The 12,791-nt window shown below is 40.5% G+C and overlaps 1 protein-coding gene across 3 annotated transcripts in view; it reads right to left on the bottom strand.

The window, feature by feature from the left end:
* STAG1 (STAG1 cohesin complex component) overlaps positions 1 to 12,791 on the bottom strand; it is a 154,470-nt gene that overhangs the window by 100,043 nt on the left and 41,636 nt on the right. For 2 of the 3 annotated variants that reach the window (XM_071437370.1, XM_071437371.1), the window contains exon 3: positions 7,851 to 7,955. In XM_071437370.1, the coding sequence (XP_071293471.1) occupies positions 7,851 to 7,955 (105 nt within the window). The remainder of the gene's footprint in view (positions 1 to 7,850; positions 7,956 to 12,791) is intronic. The other variant, XM_071437372.1, reaches the window with a different exon arrangement.

Here is a 12,791-nt window from a genome sequence, read left to right on the forward strand (position 1 = left end):
GTACAATCTCTGTGAAGTTTTTTGGATAACATTTGCACTTAGGATCAAGAGTATCTCCCTCAATGAATTTTTAAATATGTGCAAAGCTGCTTGTAACAGTAAGTATATTATCAACATATGAAATGTTTAAGTTCTACTGAGCTTGAAAGAAACATGTGATCACTATTTATTAAAATGGGAAAGAATTAGAAGTAAATTGACTCTTTGGAGAGATATAATCCATACACTTATTCTGTCTGGGAGACAGTAAGTACTTCATCTAGCTACAAGGACTGCTAAATGAAAGCTTGAATGCAAACCGATGCCCTCCACAGAAACTAATGCAAGCCCCCTTAGACAGTTTTTCTCAACATGTAATTGAAAGAGAGGCATTAAATGCCGCAAGAACAAAAGGAAAATACGTAAGAGATGGATGTGAAATGCACATATCCAAAGCTACCTTGGTAGTGAAAGCAATGAGAAAAGCCACCTGTTTGAGTACCTGAGCATGAGTACTACAGACACAGGCTCCAAATGTGGAATCACTGGGCATGTAAATGCCCAGTTTAAATTCCCTTTGTCAGGTATCCTGGGAAAAGGAGGTGATTTGACCAAGGCTCCCAGTCTGAAATGGGAGAGTGAGATCACCACCGAGCCCTCAGAAGAGGTACAGAAATGACTGACACATGTACTTCTGACAAGTACTGGGTAAAGCCAGGTTCTTCAGATCCAAGTAAATACCTCGATATCCTGGCCCTGAATTAGCACCAGATATATTACTGAGTCTATCTGAATAAATTTTTTCTTTGGTGTAGACTTTCTTTTGACAATGAGAACATCTCTCAGAGCGGAGAAAAATCTTGCATCTAACAAAAGCCATTGTGTATCCAAGCTGGGGTAGCAAAACCCAGATGCAGGATCTGTATTGAATCCTGCCTCTAGAGACAAAACCAGTAGACAGGATGCTCCACTCAAGACTGAAGAAAACCCCAAAAGTGAACTTTGAGATAGGCAAGGATTAACACTGTCTTCAGGTGGAAAGGCACTAGTGAGAGGGCATCCACCCCGCAGCACTTCCACCCAGCAGGCATCTGGCAGGAAGCCCAAGCTCAATCTCACTCCAGAGTGTGAAGATAAAACAAAGTCATAGATAAGTCCCCCAGCAACTGCCTTGTGCTTTGAAGTTTTGCAAGCACAAAGCACATGGCAGTCCCTTAGTCATTAACACACAATATTACAATGCAGTTGTCAAACATTATTTGCACATAATGTCTCTGAATTTACAGCAAGAAACTTTGCAGGCCATGTTGACAGGCTTGAGCTTCCTACAGGTTCCTGTCTCTGAGCACAAAGTCCCGTAGGAAATTCTACTTCAAAGAGACCAAGGAGCCACTGGAACAATCTCCCCAGGGAATCTGGGGGTTCCTCAACATTGTACAATTCAGATTCAGCTGGACAGGCTGCTAGGGCATCTTGTCTAGGCTGTGTTTTTGCCAGACAAGATTGAACCAAATGATGTGTGAGGTCCCTTCCAACCTGGTATTCTATGATTCTATCCTAGGATGGAGACATCCTCCACCACCACCAGAGCAAGTGAAGGAAAAGACAGGACTGGTACATCTGCAGAAACACAGAGAAGACTCACTCATGATACAGAGCATCTGTGGCATATCTCCAAAGGCACTTGCTCTTGGAAGTGGAGTTGCAAAAGCTACAAATCTAAAAATTATGTTTGGCTTTGAGGATACCAGGCACAGGTAACTGTGCATCCCAGAAAAGAGACACAAGCACTCACAGGAAAGGGTGATCCTTCTGCAAAAAACAAAGAAACCTTTTCTCCAACACCATGAAGAGCTTCCACACAGAAACAGCCCTGCTCAAGAACGAGTGTGGCCCAGTAAACCTGCCAGACTATCACTGACAACTGTAAAATGAGATGTTTCCTAAGATCAGAGTGAATTTGCAGCAGGGCTGCTCCCATGGATCCAATGCTCATCAAGACACAGGGAAAACAGAACCGTTGAGTCCTAACAAGAGCAAAAATTGTGATTATTGCACAGCATTTTACAGCTTTGAACCAGGAAGTTCCCCCCTGAAGTGGGTAGGACTGCCAAAGGGAGGGATAAAGCAGCATGAGACAGTAAGAATGCTTGAGGCTTTTTAATCATACACCACGAAAAGTGCTGCCTGGAGCTGAGAGGCTGCAGCAGTTGCATTTGTGATTTCACTCCAAAACACCAGGACAGCTGGGCTGGTGTGCTGTCAAAATGGACTGAGGTGCCAAATGAAAACAGAAATTACTGATGACTTTTCAAATTTGTGACAACAAAAGCTAAGGGTTTATATACACCAGCATTAGGAAATTCAGAAGTTCCAGAATATGCCACAAAACGGCCATATTGACTGTCACATACCTCACCTGCTGCTTTAAGACTTAAATGAATGCAAACAGGAAACAAAATACTCACCTTGACTGCAATTAAACTAAAATGGTGGCAGTTCAGGATTTTGCAACAAATTAGCTACACAATAACTTTTCCTTTCATGTCTTTAAAATTACTGTGAAGAAAATAGTGACCCACATTTGTAAAATCAAGTAATACAGTGAAAATTGATTCACACACTATCAAAAAAAAAGTAAAAGTGGCTTGACATTTTCCATGAACTTTCCCCAAGCTGATGTGATGCACTTCATGAAGAAATGAAGGCAGTGAGAGTCCTGGAGTCAGTAACTCCTCCTAACACCACCTGAAAACAATCACCTGTATGTGCATTCCCACCATGAGTCATTTAGAGGAATGAATACCCCACTTCCCTGGGAAGGTGGGAGAAGCTTTTTAACCTCCACTTGAGTAAACTGAAGAACTTGCCTCTCCAAGGCACCAGCCCCTCAAGAAGCCCTGTGTTATAAGCTTTTGTTAAATGGAAGAATGGCAATGCCTGAGGTCTTCATGAGTTAATCCGGATTAAAAAACCACTATGACACATTTCATACCATCTTCATGGTAATCTAGGGAGAAGGTTCTTGGATTCCCACAGTCCTGTGGATTGTTTTGGTCATAGAAACAAACAAGGTGCTCCCTGTGGAAAGTCTCATCCTGCAAATAAAGAGAGGTGCAGGTCCCCTAACACCCAGTGCACCCAGAGCTGCTTCAGCTGCAGCACTTGAAGTTTAGGACAAAAAAAGCAGAGGCAGTGTTGGGAGTGGTGGTGCTATTTTTCACCCTTATTTAAAAATCTATCAAGAGCTCTCAAAGTCATCTTAAAGAGTCAAGAGAGTATGCTGTAAATGCTTGAATAATTTCAATTCTTCTAGCTGAGACATTTACTACCAAAAAAAGACTATTTCCACAGAAAAATGAAGAATAGATTAGATTGCCAAAAATACAAGAACCATCCAACCAAAAGCTTAAAAGGAAAACATCTAATGCTACAGGTAACAGGATAGAAAAGTCTTCACAAAGCTGCTAGAGATGCACTGCATTTCTACTGAACTGCAGACTCCCTTCAGTTGTAAGGGACAGACCTAAATCATCAGGCAGGCAAGCTGAAACAGGACACTGATGTAAATCACACCAACCACAAACCTCCACTGTATGAAAAGAAATTCTTCTAAGAGGATTCCTCCCTGTTATTAATCAGGACACGTATGACTTGGAACTAGAAGCAAAATTCAATCCCCTGCTGTATCTAACATCTATACTGCAAGATTAAATAAGGCCAGGATTCTGCTGCAATGTTAAAATTCCCCATATGAATGCAAAGATAAGGCATTGTGGTCTGTCTCCTCCATACCAAAAACTACAAAAGGACCTGAAAGCAAAATTGTACAGGCTTTGCTTGGCACAAAAGCATCAGAAGTGCCTTGTTTCATCTTGCTTTAAGTGCAGAAAGATACACTGTGGCTCTGAGTATGGGATGAGAGAGAAACCAGCATAGATTCCCAAATTGCCACCTCTGGAACAGACAAACTGATCTTTCTCCTGTCCTCTGAATTAGAGATTAAATCTGTCTACTCCTACTTCGAATCTGCAACACAGCCAGGGATCTCTCACTGCCTCAACCTCCAGCAGCTGAGGTTTAAACCAAGCTATTCTGAGCTCCTGGGAAAGTGAGGCCAGGTAGTTTAAAATAAAGCATGCCAACAATGCTGAACAGAGTGTTGATCCAAAAGAGGAGACAAAAAAGGATGGGTAAATAACTGATTTGAGCTCACTGATGTGAATGCTACACTGCATCATAAGCCCTTGGGCTTTCCAATCCCCTGTGCAGAGCAGGGGAGCACATCCATACCCATGTATTTCAATAATGCAGCAGACAGAGAGGGCACTTTGGCCAATATCACTCAGGAACTTCAAGGAGAGGACTGTTAGAAGTCACTCCTTAAACAGAATCTGTTACATTCTATTCCCAGAATTCATTAAATACATCCCCAGCCAGTTGTGATGCTGTATCCTCACACACAGCATCACAAACATGTGCACACAATATGCCACTAGCTGGACAGGCTCAGCTCTTGGCCAGGCCCTCCATGGGCATCTCTGTGAGACTCAGGGCTTAGAAGGGCACGTGGCCAACAGGCAGCCCCAGCCACTGGAGCAGGACATGGTGCAGCCCCTGCTCAGCTCACAGCAAGGGCCAGGGAGCTCAGGACAGTCAGGGTAGATTCTGAGAGCTATTCTGCAACACCAATGCACTTCATCTATTGGCAAATTGACTGTCTAGTCTGCTCAGCCAAGTAGTCATTAGAACAGTGGACAGAAGTGAAGGGGCTACTTGAAATGCAGTGTTTTAGAATGGAATGACTTGGATTGAAAGGAAATCTTAAAGATCAACTAGTTCCAAGTGGTTTAGAAAGTGAAGGTACCCCCAAAGCATTACAGTTCTCTGTGAACTGAAGAGGTATTTGCTACAAAAGGCAGTTTTTCAAATGAGCACCATCTTCTTACAAAGGTCTCAAATCTGCAGAGATTGTCTTTCTTTGGAAAACCCTCTTGTAGTAGCGTATTTTTCTGATAAAAGGTCAAGTCCATTCTGTGACACTCAGCAGAAACCTGTTTAAAATACATACATCTATTTAATGGAATATATTCTATGCAGCTCTGTAATAGGATGATGCAGCACAAAGTAAAGTCCCTTTCCAAGAGGTCACTATGTTTATGGCAGATGTGCCACTGTAGCTGTGATGGCCTAAGGACATAAGCAAATCAGCATTTGCTGGAAGAGATTAAATCTTATTAGAACATAATATTTAAGTTATAAAAAAATCCCAGCCACAGAAATCAGAAAAGCCTTTGGGCTACCATTCTTCAGATCTACAACAGAAATTAAAATCATCTAAGTTAAATCTAATCTAAGTTAAGAAAAACATTTCTGAACTTAACTAAACCTTTTAATCTGTTGCACATCTGAAAGTAAAGGTAGGTGGTACCTGTGAAGGAAACAAAAACCATGGTAGTGAAGAGCTGGGAGGGAAAATGTCAGAGCTGCACCTCCTGTAAGAACCAGGCATTTTGCCTGAGAGAAGTGGCTGGGCTGGCAACATGGTTTAATAAAGCAATACAATTATCAAGTCCCTGGCTTTTAACATCAAATAATGCTGTAAATTCAATTGCCTAGATTAGCCTTTCCAAAGGTTTTGCATCTCTCTTCTAGTCATTAGAGCGGCTTTTTGCTTTTGGGGTTTTTTTCTTTTTTTTAGAAGAACAAAGGGAGAAATTTATCATGAAGTAGAATGGAATAGGCACCTAAGAGAGGCTGTGCAGTCTCCAGCCTTGGTAGCTTTCAAAATCAAACTGGAAAAGCCATGAGCAGCGTGGTCTGATCCCAAAGCTGACCCCACTCTGACTAGGAGGCTGCAATGAGATCTGCTGAGTCCCACTCCATGAACAACCATATTGCTTTTCCTCTCTGACACTCTTCCAGTCCTAATATAGACTTTCCTGAGATTTTGGGATGGAGGTCAAAAGGGAAAGTAGAACTGAGCAAATTCTTCCAAATTTTGACGAACTACAGTTTTATAAAGGATGCTGTATTTGTTTCATTCTCTATTTTCTTCCTCTAAGATGCAAGACTGGATTTGGAGGTGTTTGACTCCTCTTAAGCATTAAGATAAAGCTTCAGAATTCCCCCTGATAACCCTGAGGTCTTGCTCCTTATCAGCAGCAGTCAGCTCACAGCCCATCACTTTGTGACTGAAGCAATGGCTGCTGCCTCTGCATGTTCATCACTTGACAATCACACCTAATGAGCCTGGGGTTGTCCTAAGCAAACTGAGCAATTCCTCCCCTAGAAACCTGACAGCAGGACCAGCAGAGTGCTTCAGCAAATGTTCCCATAGGAGCTACTAATAAAGTGTAGCAGAGGAATGAGAAATGCTTTTTGTAACATTCCCCTTTGCCTTCCAGAGGGTATGTGCTGGGTACAAAATACCCCGGTGTTGCTATAACTTGAGGTTGTATATTGTGACAACATTCTGGGTTAGCAATCAGGTTACACCAGCCTTTTTTTTATTAGAGTTACAAAACCCCATAGATTTGCTAATTAAATATTCATTTTATCCTTTGCTTACAAGCTATGTAAACAGATAAGCTGTTCTCTTTAAGCACTTCTTTAAGGCATGCTCTGAAGAGGCTTCATGTTCATGAGCAAATCCATTTATCTGATGAAGAACATATGCATCATGGGAAAAAGTGTTTGAAAGCTTTCAAAAAGGAAGACAATGTGCCCAGAAAACACCAGGATTGAAAATGTTGGCACCTTCCTTGAGTCCAGAGACTGTGATGCAAATTGAAAACCAACAGGAAAGAGGAATTTGCTCCAGCTTGGCCAGCATGCCTGAAAGTAACACATGGATCTGTCCATTCTTACATTCTCACCAAGCCCATGGTTTGAGATAAGCCTTAAGATCAAAGCCCTCAGGGCTAAAAAAAAAAAAATCATCCCCATCTCCTAGTGCTATACAGATACATGGCACATTGACATTGTGAGTTTATTCACAGAGCAATGCTAAGAGGTGAATCAAACTCATCAAAAACAAACACACGAGTTCCCACCAAGTCTTACTCCACATGGGTACTTCAAGTGATACAGCCAAGGGAACTACACTGATCATCTTCAAGCACCAACATGAAGGACAACATGACACCCAGAACTTGCCCTTTGTTTTCCAATAAATTGTCTATTTTATAAAACAGATGAAAATAAAAGAGAAAGCCTCCCTAATACCCATGTAATAGAGAACTGTTTCTGAATGGTCCTACTGATAGGCCAGCAGAGACAAAACAACCATATCACCTGCTGCACTATGCCGGGGGACACCTTGAAGCCTCCAGTCTACAAATAGAAGGCAGTCCATGTCAGTCACATGACTTTTAAAGGGGTTAATAGATTTTCTCAGTAATCTAGTAAATATCATGCTGTAATTCTTCCACTCACATTAAGGGATTATCAGTAATAAAAGGATGGCTAGAATGCCATTTGTCACTTAAAGTCCATTACAACTTTCAAGAAGACAGTGTTGTACTTACTGAGGATATTCTCATATCTGGAAGAATGTTGTAATGACAATAATAACAAAACTGTATTGTTCATGAAAGCAGCTAGCAAAAGAAAAATTAATAGCTATTATGACATCATTTTTATGTCCTTTTTTAAAGGACATAAATTTCAAACATTGTTTGCACATCAATTTGATAAATATTTCATACTACAAGTCTTCATAAAGTCTGACATAGGACTCATTAAAAGCCTATTTATGTGACCACAAGCTGATCAGATGAAAAAGAGTCTACAGTCAATTATAAATAGATGCATAACTAAACAAAAATAAATTAAATAGATGCATAACAAAACCAAAATAAATTATACATACTGGCGGCCTGCCGGGACGGCCCCTTTTCCTTTTTCCTTTGACTTCTGCTTCTTCAAGCTCACTGCCAGCATCTGAATGTGCAGTAGTTTCATTTGTAGAATCCCTAGGGGGGGAAAACATTACATAAATTCAAATGATCTGAAGTCAACTAGTAGTCTGTAACTGACCAATTAAATACTTAGTCCTGAGCCAGAAAACAAATGAGCAACAAAAAAAGTCAGCATAAAAGGCTTTCCCCATTTACTGTGCAAACCAAGGAAACGAGCATTGCTCATCCTGGCAAAAGGCCTTCCCTTTTCATCAGCTCCAACATCACTTCATTGACTGGAATCTTGAAATTAATTTTATTTGAAAACACTTTACACTTCAAAACTGGCTATATTAACCAGCACATGCTCAGTTCATCAATCCCACAATGTATTCACTACCAAGAACCTCCTTTTACTCTTTGTAGGTGCTTCTGAGCTGTTCTCAAGGCCCCAAGAGCAGTGTGGAGTCCAAGCCAGCTGTGTCATCACTAGAACAGTCACAAGGCTCCACACAGCTCTCAGGCACACCCCAAGACAAGGGGCTTGGGCAGCTATTGATAAAGAGGATTCATGCTGACTGTGAGGCCCAAGGCCAAAAACTCCCTTTCATCTGAAGACATTGATAATTTTTGCAATTAGAAAAATATTTTCACTTGTACAATGGAAAAGCTTTGCAATTGCTCAACTCCTGTTAGCAGAGAAGCCCAAACAATAATTTGTCATTTGTTGCCATTTCAGATTTAAGACCATGATAAGAAAAAAATTTCCCCTAATTTTCCCCACCCCTCCCAGCCAGAGGCACAGGTACTTCTCTGCCTTCTAAACACACATGGCTGCTTGAAGAAACTCAGATTGTAATTGATCTTTTGAGGTATTAGACCTTGCCCAAGAGCAGCTCACATGCAAAACCATACCTGGGCTTTATTTCTACTGTGCAAGACCACCAGTGCACTAGATCTTTATAAATTTTCATTTGCAAATAAAAATGTCCTAGATTACTCAAGGATGGGTCAAGTGTAGTTATAATCATAGACTTCTTTAAATCCAAAATAATTTCCTTGAAGTGAAAGGAGTTCAGCTGCTGTGTTACTCGTGCAAAGGGAAGGTGAAAACCAGACCTATTCCATATTTTATAGAGCCTCACACATCAACAGCAGCAGAAGTGATCTGCTCTAGAGAAACTGAGAAGCTCCAGCAAGCAAAGATCTACACAGATCTTCCACCTTGTCTGAGGCCTATTCTGTATTTTGCTTTATAGACCAGGAATACTTTACAGATTTGTTGTATCACCAAGAAAGCTATTTAATAATGCAGAAAGATATTATTGTATCCTAACTGGGAATGTTCTCATACTCCTCTTTACTGAAATTACTGTATTGTCTAGGTCTGCTCTCACTCAAATAATTCTGGAGAACTATGATGAATTTCTAATATTAAGACATTGTTTTCCAACCTTTTCCTATTTGCAAGCACACAACCACCAAGGGGTCCACAGAATCTTTTACAAAAGCCAGAATGCAGAAGAACATCTACAAATCTTTTACTGAAATTAATTTCAGTGGATTATCTCTAAATACTCCATATACCCCAGAAAATCAGGCACCCTAGATGAAAAACCACTATTCAAGTGCATTTGAGTTCACAAATTACACACTTGTAATGCAGTACCTCTACAAAATATTTAAAACGCAGCTTTGTTGTGATACAATTAAAAAGCAGCTTTTGCACTTCATAAAATATGAAACTTGAAAAACTTACCATCAAGCTATGTATTTAGAAAAACACCCCAAAATGTAAACAGTCTAAAATGAAATAAAAGATACCCCAAACAGAGTTGAAAATTGTTTGGTAGATTAGGGCCACAGCAGAGGAAAGCAATGCAGTAAATACAGCTGAAAACATGCTGATGTAGATGGATGTCTCCAGCCTTTACTCAAATACCTCAGCACACTGCAAGTCAATTTGACAAAAATGCACACTGGCTCACAATGGCAATTTTAATAGAATCTGAATACAAAAGTAAAGAACCCCATAAAAATATTTGCTCCCTTCTGTTGCTGCAGAGAAATTAAAACCGTTCTCTATTGCTTTCTCTGGAAAAAAAAAGAAAAAGCCAAAAAAAACCAACCCAAAGCTTTTCTCTCTGGTTTGCTCAGATCCTTATTGGAAAAGTTCCAGGCATGGTGTCTATCTAAACAATACCCCCATTCCTGGGGAACACTGTGCTTTGCTAACTTATAAACCTGCACCCCTAGGATCATCAGGATAAAGATTTCTCTCTACTAAAACCAGATTCAGCAATCCTCCTAGGCAAACACCTCAAATCTTTCCCTTGAAACACCAGAGCTATATAAATAAATTAAACTCTACTACTACTTCACATGCATCTACTCCACAGAGAATTGGACTTTCTGCCGATTTACAGCCTCAGTCCAGCCTAGCAAAACCTCCAGATAAATCTGTCGATTTAGCTCTGGAAATTTCAAATCTTTCCTAACACTGCATATGGAAGGAACAGTTAAGTTATTAACCACCTTCTAATCTTTGCCTTAATAGACTGTTGCCTCAAACCTGATTCTCTTAATATTCTTCTGGTAAAACTTCTGATTTGCTGGAAGTCTCTTTGGCCATTTCCCTTTCTGGGAAAAGCTCAGTAAATTAGTACTAAGGGTGAGATTCAGCTAATCTAAATTAAATTAGAGACATATGCAATGCAGAAAACCCTAATGTACAAAATACCTCACACTAGGATCAGTGCCCAAAACTGGTCAGACAGTTGAAGTCTTATAAATTTTGTTTTCTCTCCATTGATGATAAGCTGATCAAGACAAGCAGCTTAAATATAAATGTTTCAAATTAAACAGAGTAATTCTCACCCTAACAACATGTCAGGAAGAAAGGAAACTTTTCCAGCAAGAATGCATGTAAGGAGCAAGGGGAAAACATCAAAAACTGGGTTCCCTTCAATGCTCACATTCTTTGGAGTAGGGAGACAAGATCAAGGACAACCTCCAGTCTTTAGCTGGTTTCATATTAAAATAAACATCATTTCAAGCAGCAAGGAATTCTGTTTGAATAATCCAGCTCCTGCACACCAAGGTCCTTCCAGGGTGGCTGTGAGCCCTTTCAGTTTGGGAGGTAGTGCCTCTTGCTTCTGTCCCAGGCTTGCAGCTGCTCTGGGTACACACACGTGCCCCTTTTCCTCTTCTTTCTGCACTCAGAGCAGCAGTACAGCATCTCCTGACTGCCTGCAGTCCTGTCAGTTTGTAACACTCTGAGAGAAGCAGCTGGCCAGCATCCATCTCCCTCATTCCCTACACATGTCACAGAACTGCTAAGAAGTAATTTATCTGGTGGCAATTATCCACATCTTAATAGACCAGAATGATCCCATCCTCATTCCACGTGTGTGTGGCACCTGAGGGGGAAACTTGGCCTGAGTCATAATTTATCCTTCCTGAAGCTGTTGTGAGGGAAGATAATCTGGGCCTAAGGAAACCTGCCTCATCTGAGGAGAGGTGGAAGTGCCTAAAGCTAAACCTTTCCTCTCCTAAGACTCCTCTGAAATGACAGGGGCCTGAGAGAATTTGACAGAGGTGGGAGGCACCTACGAGAGCAGAGCAAAGGAGACAAGTGATACTCCCTTTTCAGAGCTCAGGTATACTCTGCTTTGCTTTCTGGTTTCTGTGGTAACTAAAGCATCCTAGAAAAGTGGCAGCAACTCCAGAATCCCTTCTAAAAACTCCAGCTATTATTCCAGAGTTATAATTACTAACCCTTGAAGCTATCCATGTTAATGAAGAATTACCAGATTACTGGACAGCCCTTTACCACGTCATGCTCCTGAGAAACATGTTTCCATTAACACAGCAAATTTCACATCTCTGTAACACAAACTAAAATGAATTTACCTTTCTTCTACTGTTTCACAAAGTCCTAGCTATAGCATTTATATACCATGCCCCTTTAAAAGCATACCACAGAAAAAACCTGTGTTTATGTATCAGGTTTAGTAAAAAAAAGAACTAAAACACTTCTATAAGCTTTTATAGCTGTTGCTGAGGGGCTCAACATTCTGGCAGAGATAAATCCAGTAATTGCTATCACCACATTCAGCCTTGTGAAAAAAAGCATTCATGAAGAAAAATGGCTAAATGCACAGGCTCATGAATCATGAATCAGCTCTCATGGCTGATCTTCAAAAATCTAAGGAGCAAACATGAGTCATGCCATTGAGAGAAGATTCATACCTGTCCATCACACAGATGGAATACACCAGATGCTTTCTCAGAACATCTGAAACACCAATAAGTGAAATCCTGTCTTCACTGTGTTCTGAAGCCACTTCTATCAATCTAGAAAGGTTCAAGATTCTCCTTTCATGTTCCCTCAACAAAGAAGAATTTGGGAGGGAATATATGATATGGTCCTATCAACATATATTAACATATCAAATTGGCTTTTGGATTGTTTGTTTAAAGAGGGTAGCCAAAAAGATTACAAAACATTACAAAAAGAAGTAGAAAATAAGCACAGGAATGGGAGATAATAATAATCCTTCAAATAATTCATTTAAGAGCTAGAAAGGAAACCTTGATGTTCTGTGTGGGACTGTGTCTTCCCAAATCTGTAAATGTGTGTAGCTAATACCCCCTAGCCCAAAAATTGTTTCAGGTTTCCTCACCCTTACCCAGCACTCTTCCTGATGGAAGCCTGACTAAGACTTTCTGAATTAGAATTTATCACTTTCTTTGATACTTCATCCACACTAGCCAATGTTCTGAGCCCTCAGGAGAGTCCCAAAACCTCCATGTGCAAATCATGCTGAGTTCTTTGAAAATGAAAGATCTAATCTTGCTCATAAGCAATTAAAACTACATGTATTGTTGAGGATGACATTTCACCAACAC

Source organism: Agelaius tricolor, unplaced genomic scaffold (genome assembly GCF_023055355.1).
Source record: "Agelaius tricolor isolate 1412-34295 unplaced genomic scaffold, bAgeTri1.0.p SCAF_12, whole genome shotgun sequence".
NCBI classification, from domain to species: Eukaryota; Metazoa; Chordata; class Aves; order Passeriformes; family Icteridae; genus Agelaius; species Agelaius tricolor.